This window comes from Falco punctatus (genome assembly GCF_963210335.1).
Source record: "Falco punctatus genome assembly, chromosome: 6".
NCBI lineage: Eukaryota > Metazoa > Chordata > Aves > Falconiformes > Falconidae > Falco > Falco punctatus.
The window spans coordinates 58181366-58201809 of NC_137585.1; the positions used below are offsets into that span (position 1 = coordinate 58181366).

Here is a 20444-nt window from a genome sequence, read left to right on the forward strand (position 1 = left end):
TATTAGTAACTTCATTTTAAGTGTTGGGTTTTCTGTTGTTGTTGTTTTCCTCTGTTCTGATTTCTTGGTTTTATGGACATCTATACAGTTTCAAGGAGTCATTTGATCTTACACAACTGTACACTATTTGGATGAGATTTTGTATTCTTTTTCTTTTCCAAGTGAGTCTGATAAAATCAGAGTATTTTACCATAAGTATTACAAATGGTCAGAAATACTACCCAAGGGAAAACAAATGCAAATGTAAGGCTAACATTATCTGCAAAACAACTGCCACCTTTGTAATTTACAGGAAACTCATAATTATCCCAGAAATCAGTTGCATGTTGTTAATGGCATGGGAGGTGTTCATGCTGTTGTAGGTTTCACCAACTACGGTATCTCCTCTGTACAACTACTACATGCACTTAAGTTTACACTGGAATTGAGACAGCCAGCATTTTTATAAGGACATTCAATAATGAAGCTCAAAGAAGCGTATGATTTTCACTTTCAGAGATGACACTACCTGTGAAGTAAAAGGCTTAAAGTCTTACCAAGGATGATAAAAGGCAATAGCAATGGATACAATGGTGCAATTTATTTTGGTATAACAACATACATGGTATTGTTGTTTATTTGTGAATAGAAAATATGTATCAAAAGGCATTTTTCATGCAGATGCAATTAGCAGCATAGTTACAACAGAAAGTCTGTGGAAGTATTTTTAGGAAGCTATTAAAAAGGGGAAGCACACCAAATTACATGAAAAAGAGGCATTCTCTTCTGAAATACGCTGAAATAAAATCCCATTTAACACTATTAAAACAAAGTAACTCGGTAACTATCACAGATAGTTAAACCTGCAGAATTTAATAAGATTATGGTGAAATTTGACAGATTTTAGTAAGATTACAGTGAAATGTGACAGCTCAGGTAGTTCTGACAAAGTTTTCTGTTCTCAGCCAGTTCAGTCTTTTAATTTCATTTAGTACTGATGGCTGAAGTTTCAGGAGGTACAGGACTTCTTATACAACAAAATCAGTAATCACAGGTTCCAGATAAGAGAAAGGAAAACAAAAATGATGGAATACGGTAGTTACTCACAACAACCTACTGTCACTGGGAAGATACATCTTCTGACCCTGAACCACGGCAGACAATTCTTGGAGAAATAGTCTGCTAGAATTAAGCTTCAGTTTGTGTCTTACACTTTGCTGTGCTGTTAGAAAAACAATGCTCACAGTTACGCTGTCAGGTGCATTCAGCACATGGACTTCACACAGGATGCCTCCCTCGTAACCCTTTTCAAACCTTCAGCTCTCTTTCTTACTGGAACACAGCCTGTATTTCCATCACACTGTTCAGTACAATAATACACTTGAGTTGAGATTGATGAAAAATCACCCACGCAGAAAGTACTCTTTTAACTAGTAAGATATATTTCCCTACCCATGGCAGGGGGGTTGGAACTGGGTGATCTTTAAGGTCCCTTCTAACACAAACCATTCAGTGATTCTATGATTGTATGTAACTGATATTTGGACCTTTCTGTTCAAAAAAGAACAGAAAAGTACAAATCAGGTGTATTCTTCAGTATAATCCTGTGTATTTTTAAAGAACATAGATAGAACCTGCTTTTGTTGAAAAAAGTAAAAAGCTACAAGAACAGGAAGGTTTTTTGCTAATAGTTTTCAAGACAGCCTTCCTTCCACACAGTTACCAGGAAGGCTTCAACCTGCTGGGCCCTGCAATCAGCTTGCACTCATAAGCATTGGCTTCCACTGTCTCTGGCAACCTTAATCTGAACCTGGTGTTAACCTCCTTCTTCTATTCAGCCTGAAAGAAGAATAACTAACATGCCAGCCCGTTTTACCTACCTGTACACAGAAGGCATGACTGACAGAAGCCAGCATTGCTTTCCAGCAAGACAGGATTTTTATAGCAACTTGCTGAAACCACTTACGTGCTAATAAAACTGGGAATTTATTTAAAGAAAAGATACTCCTGAAGATTGCGTCTGCATTGATTTTTTACCTTGTCCCATTTCCTTTATTTACATTTGGATCAAGTAAAAAGGTTTACTTTATTTACATCTGCAGAAAATAAAACCAATCCATTTTGTATGTGAATGTAATGCTGTTCTGTAGTGAGGCTTCTTGCTTCGGGAAATCTGATCTTTGCTCTCCTGGATGCACTCTTTATTCTTTCCTCTATTCTTTCTTACACTACAGAGCATTGATACTATCTGTCAGAGAAAAAGGAAATTGCACCACAATGGATTTTCTCACCGCTAAACGATCACTAGAGAGAAGTTATGCAGCAGTAGTTTGGATTGGTTTGTGAGGATTGCTTTCAATTAAGCAATGATATCCAGTTTTGCAAGGCAGTTTCCTAGTTCTTGAGCGTATGAAACACTACCAGACCCCTGCAATGAAGGAATTTGATAGAACGCTTTTGTTGTGCCTTTTTCATCACCTGCTCCCACATCCGTTTTGAAGCACTTTATTATATGCTGGTTTTCTCGCAAACATTTAGAGACCATGTAACTTAGTTCACATGAATAGGGCTGCTGAAGTTGGCACAAAACCCGTGCTTTGGTGTTTATAATCTGTTTGTTAGAGGCTTTGGCCTCCTGCCCACAAAGAGACACTTGGTCGATACATTTGCTGCATCAGAAAGCCTTAACGTGCCGTTTAAAAGCAAATTCATGTGCATGTGTAAATCTTGCATGGGTTTCTATCTCTACCTACGGTTCATTTCAAGATACGGTAAAGCTGTTTGCTGCGCTCGGGCCCGGCGCCTCGCCCCACGGCCCCCCGCCCCCGGTGGGGCACGCGGGTATTTTTAGCAGCTGCGCGGGGCCAGGCCTGAGGCGGAGGCGCGGCCCCCCCCCAGCAGCTGCCTTCGCCCCAGCCGCCGCGCCGGCTGCCCTTTACGGGCACAGGAACGACCCAGCCGCTGCGGGGAGGCGGCTCACCCACCCCGCCCCCGAGTGAGGAGGCCTCCCCCCGCAGGCACATCGTTAGGCACATCCACTTACTCACACCGCCGCTCCCGCCCCCGCGCAAGCACTGGGGGGCCAAGCGCCAGCCGAGCCGAGCCCAGCCCTCCCGGCGTAGCCCGCCGCCACGCCAGGCCCGTCGGGGCGGTCCGGCGACGAAGGCCCAGGGGCCGGCTCCCCGCACCGGCCACCGCCCGACCCCACTGTGGCGCAGGCCCCACCGCGGAGGAGAGGGGGGCGGCGAGCGGGGGGTGGGGCCTGCTCTTGGGCGGGGCCTCTCGCCGCCGCCTCGTCCGCCCCTCCCATTGGCGGCGGGGGCGTGCGCGTGACCGAGCGCCGCGTGACGTAGGAGGAAGAAGACGCCATTAGGGGGAGCGGGGCCAGCGGCAGCGGGGAGTGTTGTGGCTCGGGGCGTCTCTCTCCTGTCCCTGGGCCTTGGCGGTACCGTCCCGCCTGCTCCTCGCTTCCGCCCGGCGAGTGCCCCTTCCGCTCCCCCGCGCGTCCCATCCCTGAGGGCGGCGGCGCGCCGCAGCGCGGACCGTTGATGTGAGGCGGCAGCGGCCCGGCTGGGCTCGGCGGGGCGCGGATGGCGGCGGGGGCAGGCGCGGCGGCCGGGGGCCGCAGTTTCTCCTTCAAGGTGGTGCTGCTCGGGGAGGGCTGCGTGGGAAAAACCTCCCTGGTGCTGCGCTACTGCGAGAACAAGTTCAACGACAAGCACATCACCACCCTGCAGGTGCGGGCCGGGCCGGGGGCGGGCGGGGAGCCCCTGCTTGCCGCTGCCGGGGCTCGGGGAGCCCCGCTGCCTGTCTCTCCCTGCGCACCTTCTGGCGTCGCTGGCCGGTGCCAGCCCGCCCCTGCGTCGCCCTGTGGCGCTGGCCGGCCTGCCCTGCCGCCCTGGGGCTGGCTGTGTGGCTCCGTCAGCCCGCGGCAGGGCTCTGGCGCTTGCTGCCGTGCTCACCGCTCAACGGTGGCCGGAGCGACCGCTGCCGCTCTTTAAATGGTGGCTGTTCCCCTGCCGGGTTAGCTGGAAGCTGATTTATGGTTCTTTTCGTGCATCAGGCTTAAGCTTCCAGTGCTTAAAGGCCTCGCGTGTATTCTGAACGCTAACTGCGTGTTTTTTCTAGTTGCGTATATGAATGTCTTCGTTTGAATCCGATAAAGTATGATTTAAAGTAATGTTGTCATTGTAATCGCGGGTAATGGGTTGATGACTAAGTGTTTCATACGTGCTGCATTTCTGTTAATTATAGTCTTCCTCGTGTTCTCGGATCCTAACACTTGAACTGCCAAAATACTATTGGTTAAAGAAAACAGATTTCACAAAATGGTTTATGAGATTAAGACTTAACAGAAAACATTCTTAAGGCATACTTGTTTTGTCACGTACCTCCCTGAATTCTCGCCTGGTTCTTTTCAGTAGTACTGTCTGCTTACATATAAAGAACAAAAAGTGGTGTTCTGATTGAGAAATGTGACAGGGTATCTGCTTGAATTGAAAGTCATGGTTTTTTGTTACCTACTAGTGCTGAATGGTGTGTATGCTGTGGTACAAAATAAAACGCTTGTACTGTACCTGATCTCAGAATACATGTTTTAAACTTAATGATGTAGGTTGTATGCTAAGTCTTTTGGGATGTCTCTACTTAACCTTTTTTATTTGCAGTTACACCACTTGAACTGCATCTTTCTTAGTAGTTGTGAGCGTGTATATGAAAGTGTGGGTTTAGCACTGTAGCGTTTTTAATGTTTGTGGGTTTTTTTAAATTAACAAACAAACCCTGCCACCACGTGGGCCAGTAGTGGGTTTTTAGCTACTTTTGAGGTTCTGTGAAGTACAGAATAAATAGTAGGTGATGCTAGAAAAAGAGCCTTAGGGTAGTTGTGTGCTATTCCTCGAAATTTAGGGGAAAAAATCTTGTGGGTTGTGTATCTCAGAAGTATTTAATAATGGATCTTTTTCTTAAAATCAAAGAAACATTGGTGATGCACTGGAAACAATACAGTGAATGTTTCATAAACGGTTACTGTTACTCTATTTTTGCTATAAAGACCTAAAAAGAACATGTTTACATTACCCTATGTTCATACTCTGCTGTTGGATGAATCTATTGGTAGGTTTACGTGGGGTGATGTATTTATGGCAAGCTGATTGTAGCTCTGATTGCTATAGAGGTAATGGATAATAGCTATGCTACAGAAATGATCAGTAGTTTGTAGGTGTCAGAGCTTCAGCTGAAGCGTAGCATTGAGCACACAGTCATTTAAAGTGCATCAGAATGATCGTGTATAGCTGAATTCTCACATCCCATGTAGAAAGAGTAGAGCTATAAGTTTGTCATGTGATGCAGGCTCATGTTTGGTTTTTCTTTTTGTTAGTCATGTTCTTTAAATCCATAGTGGAAGACAAAAATAGAAGCAAAAAGTGAGTTGGAATACAGATTTAGGTCACAACTGTCATAAGGCGGACATGTAAATGTTGACAGGGAAACGTCTCTAGATACTGTGGCTTGAGAGCTTTCGGTTTTGTCTGCCTGGAGGCAGGGTGTATGTGCTTGTAGAAGAGTGGAAGCTCTTGCTCACACTTGATACTGAGATTTTGTTTCTCCACTGTGATTAGGTTTCTGGTTCCTACCAGTATCTTTTAACTGACTGCACTGTCTTAACTCATTTGCTTTTGTGTTCTGAGCCTCCTTAGCCACATGTCTTATTGATTGTAAAATGCAATGTCAGTTGCTGTTGAATCTTACTGGACATCATGTGCACTTCTAAAGTGTTATCTTTATTCTGGTTTTCCTACATCTTACAATTCTAGATGGAAGTTACAGTAAGCTCTTCCACTAGCAAATTAAAATATCCCTTAAATAAAATGAGAAACTAGGATATCTGATTAAGCAATGAAGTGACATTTTTGTAAAACATACTTTTTTTTAAGATTAAAGGCTTAATATGTTAAGGTGGCCTTGTTTCATGGCACCAATTCAAAGTACTGCACCAAATTACTTTTGTGCCAATTAAGCCAAAATTAGAGAAATACTTAGCTCCTGATTCAGCAGAGGGCCACAGTGGTGAATCATATGAAAAGATGACGAGATACTGAGACAAGAGGCTCTCCATCCACAGTAATCTCTGATTTTTTGGGGAAAAAAATACTGTGTAGCGCTTTACTCCAATGTGATTGCAACAAAAAAGGTGAGATTGTAGCCTTCTGGAAACTAGTAATGTTGACTCGCGCTTCCTGCAGCGTGAGCCTAGCAATGGGGGAAAGTGCAAGAAGCTTTTAAATTGGTCAGTGTGAGTCTTTTTTGTAATGTCTATCTGTGCTTTCCTATCTAAATTCTAACACTTTAGTATTCTATTGTGAAGTTAACCTGTGTACACCCAGACAGAGTAATTTCTTTCATCCTAGCAACAGAAGGCTTTTACTAAAAGGGAGCTGCTTCCCTTCTCTTCATGCCCCACTTCCCTGAATGCTAGTGCCCTAGTTTTGGCTGTGATAGTGTTAATTTTCTTCTTAGTAGCTGGTACAATGCTGTGTTTTGGATTTAGTATGAGAATAATATTGATAACACTGGTGGTTTTAGTTGTTGCTAAGTAATGTTTACACTAAGTCAAGGACTTCTCAGTTTCTCAGGCCCTGCCAGCTAGAGGTCTGGAGGGGCACAAGAGATTGGGAGGGGACACAGCCAGGACAGCCTGACCTGTACTAGCCAGAGGGATATTCCATACCATAAAATGTTATGCTGCGTATGTGAGCTGAGGCGGGGTTGGCTGGGGCCTGCTGGTTACTCCTTAGGGACTGGTTGGACATTGGTCACCAGGTGGTGAGCGATTTTGTTGTGGATAACTTGTTTTTTTTTTTTCCCTTTTGGATTTTATTCCTCTCTCTCCTTTTCATTACAGCTGCTGTTGTTATATTTTATTTCTATTATTAAATTGTTCTTCTCTCAACCCATGAATTTTACCTTTTTTCCCTTCCTCCCCAGCCTAGCAGGGGAAGGGGGAGGGAGCAAGCAGCTCTGTGATGCATAGTTGCCAGCTGGGGTTAAACCATGACAGGTAGCTTAGAGGGAAATGCTGAGCTGGAACTTCATTTGAGGTTAGGAGACTGCTGGGATATGTTGCTGTAGTGATGTTAGTGTCAAGTCATGTAGTTAAGATATTGATGACCTGCAAATTAAAATTAAGGTAGCTACTGATTCACTTAAGAAAACACCTATTTAGAATAATGTGAAAAAGCAGGAAAGGTGGGGGCTTTTGCAGGCAATGATTTCAGTGCAGAACCTGTTGTCAAACCTGATGGGACAGAGTTTATTTCCAATGATTGAAATATTGAGATCAGTGCTTTTCTCTTGATAAAATAATTAAGTGATAGATTGGTATCGAAGTGAACTGTGCTGGTATACTCCAATAGTAAACCTACTGTCAAAATATTAAAAAAAACCTACAACTTTTGTGTACTAATCTCTCAAATGTGTGGAGGACTGCAAAATATCCGATGTAAGAGAGCTGCTGATGTCGTGCTCATCATACTATACAGATCCTGATTGCTTTGCTGGACTTGCATAACCTGGAAAAGCTGTCTTGGCTCTCTACCATAGCTGGGGAGCAAGGTGGGGAAGACTCTGCAGGGAGGTTCCCTGCTATATGCAGTGTTCGTATGCCTGCCTTTCCTCTGTTGAAGATGAGGCAGTGAAGGGGCAGGTGACATACACATGCTTTTTGTTAAGTGACTTTCAAGAGAATCTTTTCCAGCTATGTCTTCCTTGTGTTCTACTCGGTCCCCTTTATCAGCTCCTATCAGGACCTGATGGACATGTGAAACTGAGCTCTTAGAAGAAAAAAATAAATATTTTCTACAGGCACATGGAGAATGGAATTTTAGCTCTTTTAATTGTATTATCCTTTTCTAAGTGTGTAAGTATTCTTCAGACCAGTCATAAGACACTGGAATCAAAATATCAAAATTAGTAGCTTACTTCAAAGAGCTGCTTAAGATTACTTATCTTTGAAGTAACTGTGGTCCTATGTACTTGTGGTTTTTTTGAATTCTAGCAAAACCCAAATTCTTATAGTAATGAAAATAATTTGGAAAGAAGTTACTGATTTAAGTAGAGTCACAACTCAGGCTTAAATCTGTAGTACTCAATTTGATATATTCTTGGGAGATTAGAAAAAATGTTGAATCCTCTTCTATGTGTAATTATCTAGTGCTGTCTAGACTATACTGATTTCAAAGGCTGTGACATTCTTGGCAGCTGACTTTTTTCCTGAACTACGCTCCTAAACTATCTCAAAACGGTAGTTAAGGCTCTTCCTTCCATGTTGGGTTCCCCCCAGAATTTCTAGGAACTGCATGGTCTTGCTGTACACCTGATTATTTTTTTTGCTCTCTAACCTCAGAATGAGTGAATAGTAACCTTGCTCTTCCATGAGACAAATGGAACTTGAAGGGTGTGTATGTGTTAGAAGGTAGATACTGTGTGGTTTGTCTTTGGCATGTTTGCCACTGTGGCTGTAACATGCACTTTACTGATGGTAACTATTTCAAACTTGCTCATACCTATTAATTCAAGAACAGAGCCTGCTAGCAGTATTCTTCCAGTATATGAACACAATGAGGAACAAAGAATTTAATCTGTAATATATTATTGACTTTCTTGGAGCATGTTCACAAAACCTTCTGCTCATTGCTACCCATGACTACTTCAAACACCAGGTTCCAGCCTTGTTATTGGGCAAGCTTTTTAGGCAAACTTGCTTGTAATCAGAATATCAGATACAGGATATTGTGTTTTTTGGATAGGGGCCTAAGACTTCAGGTAGACTAAAATTTAATTAGTACAAATTCATCAAGTTCTAATACAGAGAGCAAGTACATTAGCCCAATGATAAATACCCTTGCCACAGTCTCCTGTGATATATTTTTTTCCAGGAGATGGTAAAAAGTCCTACTTGAATGTATGGGTCTTTTAATACCTGGGTATATAGGAAAGAAAATACTCTACTCTTAGTACTAGAAGACAGTATTGCTGTCAAAAGCTGTAGTGACCTGAAGACCTGGTATATGCTTAAGCAAAACTTACCTTATGGATAAGCCTACTTTAATATTTGCTCAGTCAGATAGTAAAGGTATCTGTGTTATTGGGCTAATGTCTACAGCCATGGTAATGCCACTTTGTGGATATTGAGTTCTGTGTTTTTAAAATATACCTCCTGTTTCTGTGAAGGATTTCTCTGCCTTTTGGTCTGGAATTTTTCTTCTCAAACAGTTATATGAAATTTGTATCAACTGAGCAGATTGTCAGTGTTGTGACAAAAGCAGTGCTCAGAAGAGCTTTTCCTTTGAGACTTACAACAGAATATCAAGTACTGTAGTACAGCAGATCTATGAAATATTGTCAGGTAAGCTTGATTCATCGTGCCTAACCATACCTTCTCTTAATATGGCCCAAGTGTTGGTGAATTGAAACTTCTAAAGTCACATGTAAGGTTTTGGTTTCTAAACTCTGGTGCAGTAGAGCAAATGATGGTATGAAGACTAGAAACTGATCACATAATTCTTAGGGACAGCTAGCTGAAAGCCATAAATGACTTTCTGTGGGGAGTTTTTGATTTAAGAACTAAAGCTTTCCTGATATTTAAGATCCGCTACTCTGCTGTTAAGCTGTTTGTTACAAGTTGGCTAGTGTTAAATATTTTTAACATGCTGTGTGGAACTTCTTCTGAAGTCGACTTACGACCCCTAACTGTAGACTGAAGGGGTAGCATTAATGCTTTAGTGATGTTGCATACAATGGTGATAATGATTAGTTCTTTGCTATCTGCTCTTGGAAAGTTTGAGTGTTTTTGTTCCCTCTGGTCTGTCATCTCCTTGTTCTGTTTATAAGACTTTGTACCTCCCCCCCAAATAAAAGCTTTCCCCAATTTACTTCAAAAAAAACTAGAAGTAAATTTTCTTGATTCATCTCACCTTAGGTCATACAGATGTCAGACAGAGTTGGTGATAGGGAAGTAGCTGAAGAGCAGGAGCTGCTCTAGCAGCTGAGTGTTGTAGGACTCTAACTGTAATATGGTCACATCAATATCCAGAGAGGCACTTTCACAGCAGTTTAGGCTGATGTAAATTGAACTTCCATGGTCTTCTGTGTGTGTTCTGGTTGCTTGTGTAGTTAAGCAGCAAGCTGATTCAAGCAGCTGATCTGGCCCATCTTTTTTTTAGTTTTGCTTAGTTCAGTGTCTGGCCAGTGCTCATACAGACAGCTTGTGCTGACCTGCTGCAGTCCAGTCTAAAATAATCAGGGATGAATGTATCATAAAATACCCCCAAGTACTTGTTTGTATCCAAATGCAAATTGTGGTGAAGCTGAAAGGAAAACAGTATAATTAAAGGCAAAAGACAAAACTTAAACCTTGACAACTGAATTGTCTGATGTTAACCTGTTACTGCTAGTCTTTGGAATGGGGGGAGCAGGTGCCTAAAGATAAACTCCTTCGCACGCTGTTCTAGCCTATTAAACTTCTATTAAATTGTAGCCCTTTTTAGCCACTGAATTATACACTTGGTAATTGAGGTGGTGTTTGAAAATACACATCATGCAGGCTTGGTGAAGAACAGGCATACTCTGAGTTACTGAAATCAGACTAATCTTGCAGTATGCTCTGGTCCTGCAAAATGTCAGAAGATAATGTAGTAGAATGCTTAGAGCAGCTTATATGCGTATTCTGAGGCTTTTATTGTCCTGACATTTGCTTTTCTTTTGTGTGTTAGTTGAGAAAGCATATCGCTAAGGTTTTGAGGAGCAGTGTCTGGGGAAAAAAACCAAGTTTCCCGCCCCGCTCCAACAAACCACACCACTGGCCCACAAAAGCTCCACAGAACAGATGGGGAGAGTTGTGGACTCACTTAGTAAAAAAAGGGAAAAGATACAGATAAGGAAGCTTGTAGAAGACTAGTGTTCTGAGACTTGGTGATGAACAAAATACTTTGAGTTTCATTAACTGACTAATACTGAACTACTTTGCCGAATTCCTGCAGATTAAAAATCCTGTTAGGCAGGTTCCTACCCAAATTTCATGTACTCCTGTGAAATGCTTTGAGTTTGACTTAGACTTTTCAGTGCTGTGAATTCAGACTCTTTCTGCACAACTCTTATCCTTCCCAAATCATTCAAAACAGCAGCAGAAAGATGTAGTAATGATTGGCTTAAGCCAGATTTATTTAGAAGAGGCTCCTGGCAGAGTTAGGGAAAAGACTAACTGGCTTAGTATTGACTCAGACTTCTGGTTTAGAGTATTTTGATTCAGATGTTTTTATTAGTTTAATTAATCTGAAGTCAAATGAGACATTTGTGTGTAGAACTTAACTCTAATCTGTTTTGCTTTCCAGGCGTCTTTTCTTACAAAGAAGCTAAATATTGGTGGGAAAAGAGTAAACCTTGCAATATGGGTATGTTTATTTTCCTATTTTCCCTCCCTTAGCTAAATGGAATATTTTCCTGAAAAGCTACTTAGGCTTACTGGAACTCAAATGTTACACATTTCTTTATAAAGTAGAATTTCAAAGTATTTGTAGTTTCTTGAAGTATTGTTTGCTTTGTCTTAAAGGCTAACAAGTGTATTTTAAATGTAGGATACAGCTGGTCAAGAAAGATTTCACGCATTGGGGCCAATATACTACAGGGATTCTAATGGCGCTATTCTAGTATATGATATAACAGATGAAGACTCCTTTCAAAAGGTACTGAACATATTTTTACCTGTGAGATGTAAACTCGTTCGAAGATAATCTGTTATACAAATGTGTAAATGGGAATCTTCTGTTTTCAGCAATAGCAATGTACATTACATCTGCAAATTTTGACCATATAATGGAAGTGTATGCCTTATTGGCCTTCTTTTGAAGGCTGACTCTTTCAATCTACTAAAGTTCTAGCAGGATTATTCAAAAAACACCAGAGATTTAGATGTATGATTTATCTGTGACATGCTATAAACATAAGCCAGTACTGGTGTGATAGTATGCAATACTGATTTCTACTATAGAAACCAAATTACTAAAAAACATGAACTGATGTGACCTTTTACAGATCTGATAACTCTGAAATTGCAATACATGATAGTGGAAACATTAATTCTTGGTAGTAATAGATTTTTGGACTTCAAATCCTCATCAAAGCTTGACATTTGAAGGCTAATTATTTTCTAGCAGTATTAGTTGATCAGTCTGATCAGGTGAGCTTTTTCCAACTCTGTGGCAAGTCAGTGCTGTCACTTTTTAGGACATGCCAGCTGAAGACTGGTGACACTATGCTAAAAGTGAGTTGGTCTCAGATAAGCTTGCGGCAAAACCAGTAGGACTTCTGTGTAGAGGAGTAAGAAATTGTAGCTATATGGGCAGGGATTGGTTTAGCAGTGATAGAAATAGTATAAGGGTATAGTTCCACAACAGCTTAAGTAATTTAAATCATCTGATGTAGGGCAAGTAAAACACTTGTGCTAGCAGTTAAACTCTTGCCCCCTTGCCCCTGCAGAATTGTGATGACTTGTGAGTACTACTTTAACTTGGCCTTTTCATGCTGAGATCTACATAGTAAAATTCTGTAATACCAAAACAAATTCTCAGAGAAAAAGAGTTAAGGTTAATTTGCAGATGCTATTCCATAACTACATCTGTATCACGTATCCTAACTATTTTTAGGTTCCTGAAGTGATTGCCTCTCTTCACAGCTTAAATTCCCTTAAACTAGTAGTCCCTAAGCCAATGCAGTGATCATATAACTTCAAAGCATGACAACAGAATTGATAAGATACCTCGCCATCAGCTGACTCGATGCTCTTGTCCCATCTGTTCTCTCAGGAAACAAACACCTGTTACAATCTAACCTGAACAACTCAGTTTAGGTCCCTCTACCTTTAAAGTACCATTTGTGATCTGTCAGTAAGTGCCTGTTGATAAAAGATCTCATGCCTGACCCAAAGTGGCCAATGCAGTGAACTTGTTCTTTGGAGTGGGGCTAACACAAGTGTGGTGAGTTATATTTCTGGAGTAATTGAACAATTTATTGAAGTAACTTGCTCTTAATTTCAACTGTGAGCTAAAACCTGCAAAACAAGAGCCATGTTTAGCTATCTAAATAATACTTTATCCATTTATTTTGCTCTAAACATGTTTGTTTCAAGTTTAGAGTAAATAAAGGGTCAGTTCCTCAGTGCCTAAGCTAGTAGTATATCAAGTGAAAATAAACTTACCTCTGTTCTTTTTGCAGGTAAAAAACTGGGTTAAGGAATTAAGAAAAATGTTGGGAAATGAAATCTGTTTATGTATAGTAGGTAAGTCTTTATTTTAGCATGTGATTCACATGACTGAATCAGAAATGCTTCCTTTGATTAACAGCATCTTCCAAACACTGCTTTGGTAGTTTGTACATGTAACATGTGTACATGTTAGTTTGATATTTAAAATTCAGTTGGAGCTAGAGGTTTCAGTAGATCACATTAAAGAAAATAAGAGTTTTGGAAAACAAGCTGTTTAATGATACACCATGTCAGAAATGCATAGTACAGACACCTGCAGGCTGTAGTTTTAACAAAGAGAAACATAAACCTCAAATATGTATTGTCCTTCTGGCAAGTACTCATTTTTTTTACTGTTCTTAGTGGCATAGACTAGATTCCTGCCTGTTTTCATAATCAAGTGCTTGGGGGGTAGAGCAAGTCTTAAAGCTTGAGTATTTCAATGCAAACAGAATGCAACAGAAATAACGGGTTTAGATTTAAAATTGGATCTAATGATTAAAACACTTTCAGGAGGATAGATGTGTGGATATTCTATAAAAACTACCTCTGCAGCACAGATAAGCTGCTAATAAATCACAAAAGAAAAGCAGAGGGCGAGTTGGTGGCTTGTATGGAGGTACTTGGCTGTCCTGATCGCTCTACAGTAGTAGTTCATTGCCTGTAAATGCTTGAGTGAAAGGGGTTTTTTAAATTGTATCATTGTGCTCCAGATTGAGACCTATGTAGGAGTTGGTCTTCACTGGGACAGCTTGTGAGAAAATGAAGTGGTACAATGATTACATGATTTTGGGTAATTTTGGAGTGAAAAGACTTGAAAGATTAACTTGTTTCCAACAGGTAACAAAATAGACTTGGAGAAAGAGAGACATGTTTCAGTGCAAGAAGCAGAAACGTAAGTCACACCAATTATTAATAGAAACAGCTATGGCAGAATTGTGCTGGAGTAATAAACTTGTGATGCTGTTAACAGCTGGCAGGCATAAACCAGCAGTGCCTAGCTGGGTGCTGTGTTAAGTGTTCTGTTAGTATCTGAGTCCCAGAACATCATTACTGACTAGTAACTTGAGAGTTGTATGTGATCAAAGTCAACATTTGCAGTTTAAACGCATTTCTGGACATGAAATTTTGTTTCAGCTAGTGTTTTTAATCAGTCGTGGCAGTTTTAACTACATAATTCCCTTTTTAGTCTACACATGCTGATTTAACTCTCAACTGGGAATAAAACCTGCAATCATCTTTTTTAGTAAAATGAAGTTCTGTATATGCATTCCTACAGGTATGCTGAATCTGTTGGAGCAAAACATTATCACACTTCAGCTAAACAGAACAAAGGAATTGAAGAACTGTTTCTTGACCTTTGTAAAAGTAGGTATTACCTGGTTTGTTGGTAAAGAGCTCATTTGCAAAATGCTCAAGGCTTCACAATGCTTAAAACCATATAGAAAAGCCTTCATTTAAACTATTACTAAATGCTGACTTCATCTGAGTCTACTTCAAGCCACTTGTGTACTGTAACAGCTATGGAAGCTTGATATATGGATGCTTACAATACTGCAAATTCGTGCTGTACTCCAACAATGTTGTCTTGTTCATTTATCAGAGCATTGACTGTTTCACTTGGCACATGTAAATAGTAACCTCAAATCAAACTTCATGTGCCTGGTTTCACTACTGCGTGCTTCAAGCCCACTGTTTCAACCTTTTTCAAAAATCTTACCAAATTATGTCAACTACAAATTGTAAACTTGAAAAGTAATTATGTGAATTTTACACGGTGTTCTAAACAAATGGTAAAGACCATGGGATGTAGGATAAAAATGTTGTCATGTGGGGAAGTTGTTCTATTTGTTGTGTTCTTACAATACAAGAATTTAAGCAAAATGTCATCTGCTTGTCTGAAGAGTAGGTTGGGTGTTTGTGTGTGAGTGGTATGGGTGTGGAGTTTCCTGCTTGTTTTCTTTAACAGAATATTTTTGACATGGGTGGGTAAATCTAGCTTTTGAAGTCACTAACTCCAGAACATCTGAGCATCTAAGGTCTCCCTTAGTCAACAGGAACTGCTGGGTGTTTGGTGCTGTCGGAAGAAAATTTAAGTATGTTCTTACAGCTATGCCATGTGACACCAGAGTACTTCTGCATAGTAAACAGGAGAACCAGTCTTGCTGAATTTTGTCTCTGTGCATGTTAACTCAAATAGATAAAGATCTCAGAAGTCTTGTGTAAATATGCAGTGGAATGTCATCTAATACATTTCTTCCTTTACAGGAATGATAGAAACTGCTCAAGTGGATGAAAGAGCAAGAGGCAATGGTTCCAGTCAGTCAGGAATAGCAAGGCGAGGTGTACAGATTATTGATGATGAGCCACAAGTACAGAGCAGTGGAGGGTGCTGTTCTTCTGGATAACTATAAAACTGTGCATCACTGCCCTCTCAATATGAAGACTGCCATATTCCAAGTCACACATTCTTTACCAATGGAGTAATAGAATTAACAGTATTTAAAAATAATCACATGTAACACTGCAGAGACCTTAAGTGCTAAACTAGTGGCGTCTGTGACCAGAGAATTGGCATTTTCTACAGTGGTTAACAAAGCAATTACCAATGGCCTTTTTACATATTTTTCTTTAATGAGGAATAATATGCATGTAGAAAAGACCTACTTAAAGGCTTCATTTATATTCTTTTAAATCAGATCATTATTTAATAACTTATATACATTGTTGTTGGAATGGTATACGTTTTTTGCAGCTCTTTGTATTTTGTGGTAGATTGAATTGTATCACTTCTAAAATGCAAATTGATTTTTTTTTTTTAAATTAGCAGATATCTGGAGTAATATTTTTGCAGGGCCTTCACAAGCCTGTAACTGTCAACTACTTTGATATATTCTGTTCATCCTGTATGCCAAGCTGGTAAAATACATTGTAAATTACATATTAAATATTTTATCTGCTTTTACAATTGCAGGTGCAGAAATATGTACATCAGTCTTGTCAGTGATTGTGAAGTGAATAAGTCAGTGAAAGATGCAGGCTTTTCATGTGTACTGTTGAATTGCTCATTCTATTCCCCCTACCTAAAACCAGCTTTTTTGGTACATTCATAGCTGCAGCATTTTTTTAAAGCCTTTTCCGGCAAGCAGCGGTATTTAGAGTATCCCCTCAGTGGGAAGAGAATGCTTCCTTAGACTGCTGTTTAACATTGAGGTGTTTGACTCCCAGCTAAAACAGCTGGTGCATGCGTATATCTTGCCTCTGCAGTTATTTTGGCCTCTCAGAATATCCCCAGAATGTCAACTCAACTTTAGCCCTCATCTATCTGGCAGCCAGTAAACCAGATGCATGGGAAACTCTTAAGCTGCATTAACACATTTGTGTCCCAAGACAGCATTATAAAGTAAAGAGCATATTTTTCCCCCCTGTATTGCAGGGCTTGAGTAAACAAAGGAATTGGCGTTAACTAGAACTGGTACTGGTTTGGAGTGATTAAATTGAAGTTATGAAACTTGCCAGATGTAACTTTGGGGATACTAGACAGAACTGAACTTACTCCTGACTTGCTCTTTCTCTTGTAAAGTATTTTGAAGCCCACTTAAGTTTTGGGAGGAGGGTTTTCAGCAAAATATGTATAAACTACTATCACAAAAGAACAAAAATGGTGGTAGCTGAAACTTCAAAATGTTTTGTGCTCTGAATTTTTTTTTTTTACTTAAGTTGTCATGCTTGGAAAAACAGTAAAGGTGATGTCTATGACAAAATAGAATATTCCTTGGCCTTCCTTTTTCTGAAGGGTAGATGAATATGGATGTATTGAATGGTGTGGGTATGTTCCAGTTCACAAAAGGAGTAGTCGTAACTAATCACTCTGATGTGTAAAGAGAAGTCTGCTGTCTTCAATCTGGTTTTTATTTTCTCTGCAATAATAGATGGCTTTGATACAGACTGGCCCTTGTGCAATTTTTCCCTTTCTGCTTAAACTGTGGTGTAGATACTTTCTCCTAAGCCACCATTGTTCTGCTCTTCTGACATGATTGCATGCATGATGGACAAAGGTCATCTCTTCATGCCAGTGAAGATAAGTTTCTTGACTGCACAGACTTCCTGGTGTGAATCTAAAATTTATGATTTTATGTGTGTATATGTAGCAATGCCATTGAGTTCACATTCTCAAATTAGTCTAATTTAAGTGAGCCTTGCCAAAGTTGAAAAACAGGTCAGTTTGATCTTAAAACAGTACTGTCAAATGCAAACAGATGAAAGTTAGTCCTGTAAGTGATACAGTATTGATATGAGTGAAATTGGCAAGACACTGTTCAAAACTGGAATCTCCTCATAAAAAGTTCCAGGTCTTTTGATCCAAATGTCATTTTTGGCAGAGGTGGAGGGGGAAAAACTGAACAGCTCAACTTCAACTAGACTTGATAAGCAGATGAATGAGGGATTACCTACACCACAGCGTATGTGTTCTCTCCAGAGCAAATCCTTCCCTGCTTTGTTGAAGTTGACAAATGGAGTTCTGGTCTGGAAATTAATACTAGCTGTTTACCCAATAGAATGTTACGTTTGACTACTTTGAAGTGGAAGCAGTGTGTAGAATGTATCTTTCTGCCAGCAACTAAAGAGTTTTTCTTTGGTGTATGCTGTGGTAGGGGCATTCTATGAGATGTTTGTCAATTACAAAACTAACAAAGCCATGCTGATACTAACTTTTAAGTCTCTTACAAAACTAAAACTATTACTACTGAAAACTTAAGTGAGGGTATGGAAACTTACAATTTTGTATGATTAAAAAGGTTCTGGTTGCTATAAGCAAGCAAAATATTTTTATTTCTATAAATTCTTAGAAGTTGCTTTTTTAACTTAAGCTACAGCATGGAAAATGCTGTCTGGAAACCTTTCTGTCTAAGCTGCAGTTTCGTTGGATTTTATTTATGGAACTTTAAACTGGTGCTTAGCAGTGTATCACTGTATTGCCTTTCAAAAGAAGTTACAGCTTCATGAAGTCACGGAAGTTGGTTTTCAAGACACAAGTAAAAACATTATTGGATTGTTTAGGCTGATTAACACACAACTTCAGCTATCCAATGTCAGCAGAGGAAATACAACAGTTCCAGGAAAAAACATCTTTATTGAAGATACCTAGAGTGTTCTTTGCATTAAACATATAGGAAAGCATAGATAGCTTTATTTTCTGTATTTAAGCAGGATCTTACTTAAGTAACCTGGTGTTGCTACTGTGTAGCTTGATTTTCAGGAGTCTCGTATCTGCTGGAATTTAGATAGATGGCCTGGTTTGTGTGTTTTAAAGAAAACCCTTTTCCTGTTGCTGAAAATAAGTAAGCTATTCATTCTTCTCAGAAGAGGGCAAGAAAACATCTACATCTGTCTTTAGAAAGTACCTCTATTCTGGGATGGATAGAACCAGCCAGACACCTGCTACAGCATGTAAGTCAAGGTTGAACATGCTTCCTTAGAGTAAATCTTGGAAAAAATTACCCATATACTGTAACAAAGAAGGCCTAACTTACTACAAATACCTTCCTAAAACAACTTCTAAGTACGTCCTTGGTCTTGTTGCTATGAATACTTGAGCTACCTATGAAACTTTATCACTTCCTGAAATAAAATCTAACAAACCACAGTCCAAGCACTTCAATGCAGCAGTATCTCTGTTAAGAATTATTTATGGACAGTGTCTTATGCCACTTAGGCTATAGTTCAGAATTTATGAAAGACCAGGCAGACTGGTTCAGACAAGGACACTAATAAATTCAGATGTGTAGTACTTAGAGGGGTGTAACAAGCTGTAAATAGTGGGGGTGATGACTTCATCTGGTTTGCAGTCATCTCACATGTGGCTCTGAGACGATGACATCCAGTGTCCAGATGAACTGTGTTGGCTGGTCTCTTGAAGCAGTCGGGTAGCAGGAGTGTTGCCTTGGCTGCATGCTGTTCTTCAATGTTCACACATCGTGGACAGGCATTTTTGTGTGCTACCACATCAAACGGTATCCCTGCCACTTTTATTGTTCTAGGGTTCAACTTTTATCTCTGACTACTGCTCTTGAAGAACCTAGTAATTAAACCTCTAGATAAACCTCTAGATTCCAAGCCAGGTGAAAAAAGGTTTTTCAAAAGGTCATGGAAGCTGGTTGGAGCTCAAATGGAGTTCCCTGAAAATGCTGGATGCTCTCAGAAAAAAACCACAGTTTGAAGAAGGTAAGAGGAGTGGGAGTACTGCTTGAGGACAAATGGAGGTCAGGAATCTCCACAAGCTGAAAGCTATTAGGTGGTATGAATGATGGAGTATGGGAATAGGAGTTGGAGCCAGCCACCTCTTAGTTTTCTGCTTTTTGTGGAAGGAAAAGGAGAAGTAGAAAGAAGGCGGCAAGTAGGAAAAGATGAAGGTGCTGGTTGTGAGGTGTGGAGTTAACAGTTTCTTGGTGGAGTGGCTAGCATGTCTTCTCAGCAGTGGTAGTTGCCTAATTCAAGACTTTTCTATGATTACTTCTTAGGCTGTTTTTCCTTCTGTGAAATACCATTTTCTGCCTCGCTTAAGAGTCTACAACTAACTTTGAACAGGCTTTCAGACACAATACTAACCTATTTAAGATTTGAATAGAATATCCGAATTGATGAATTATCTTACAGTTAACTGACTCTGTTAATCTTAGTTTGTATTAAAGCTTAGGAATTTTTTTCCTGACAAGTCTGGTAATATATCTTGCAGTGAGGATAACTCCTACAGCAGTTACCTGCAGAATCAAAAGAGATCAGCTTGAAATAAATTTTCATTTTGGAAGTAGAGTCAAGGAGTTGCAGGTGAAGACAGATCCCTGGCACTAGCTGCTGCACAGGTTCAACAGACAGCCCCAAAACTAGTTGCTGTTCTCCAACTGTGCTAGACGCTGTTGCTTATGCTACTCTTCAGGGGATTCTGCTCAACACCAGGCTTTTTCTTCCCTTCAGGACAAACCTGTGCCTCTCTGATGCAGCAGTCTATTGAATTTAGGCTTTTCTATCAAATAATAAAAGTGTTTACTTTTCTCTCTTGCATTTTTGGAGCTGTCATTGGCTAATGTATTGAGCAGTATGAGATGGAGAAGTTGTGGAAGATCTGGAATGTTTGTTGTCTTGAGATGGGTTGAAAAGTGAGAATCTA

At 40.2% G+C, this 20444-nt stretch overlaps 1 protein-coding gene across 1 annotated transcript; it reads left to right on the forward strand.

The window, feature by feature from the left end:
• The first annotated feature begins 3309 nt into the window (after window positions 1-3309).
• Window positions 3310-17224, forward strand: RAB21 (RAB21, member RAS oncogene family). Its single transcript, XM_080393863.1, has 7 exons — window positions 3310-3716; window positions 11370-11429; window positions 11613-11720; window positions 13249-13312; window positions 14117-14171; window positions 14556-14644; window positions 15545-17224. Exons 1-7 carry the CDS (start codon window positions 3570-3572, stop codon window positions 15682-15684), a joined length of 663 nt encoding a protein of 220 aa, XP_080249989.1. The 5' UTR covers window positions 3310-3569; the 3' UTR covers window positions 15685-17224.
• The last annotated feature ends 3220 nt before the right edge of the window (window positions 17225-20444 follow it).

Coding starts and splice junctions, on each gene's coding strand:
- RAB21 (XM_080393863.1), top strand. CDS start 3,570: ATGGCGGCGGGGGCAGGCGCGGCGGCCGGGGGCCGCAGTTTCTCCTTC. Junction 3,717..11,369: donor AGCACATCACCACCCTGCAG/GTGCGGGCCGGG, acceptor TTTGCTTTCCAG/GCGTCTTTTCTTACAAAGAA. Junction 13,313..14,116: donor AATCTGTTTATGTATAGTAG/GTAAGTCTTTAT, acceptor TGTTTCCAACAG/GTAACAAAATAGACTTGGAG.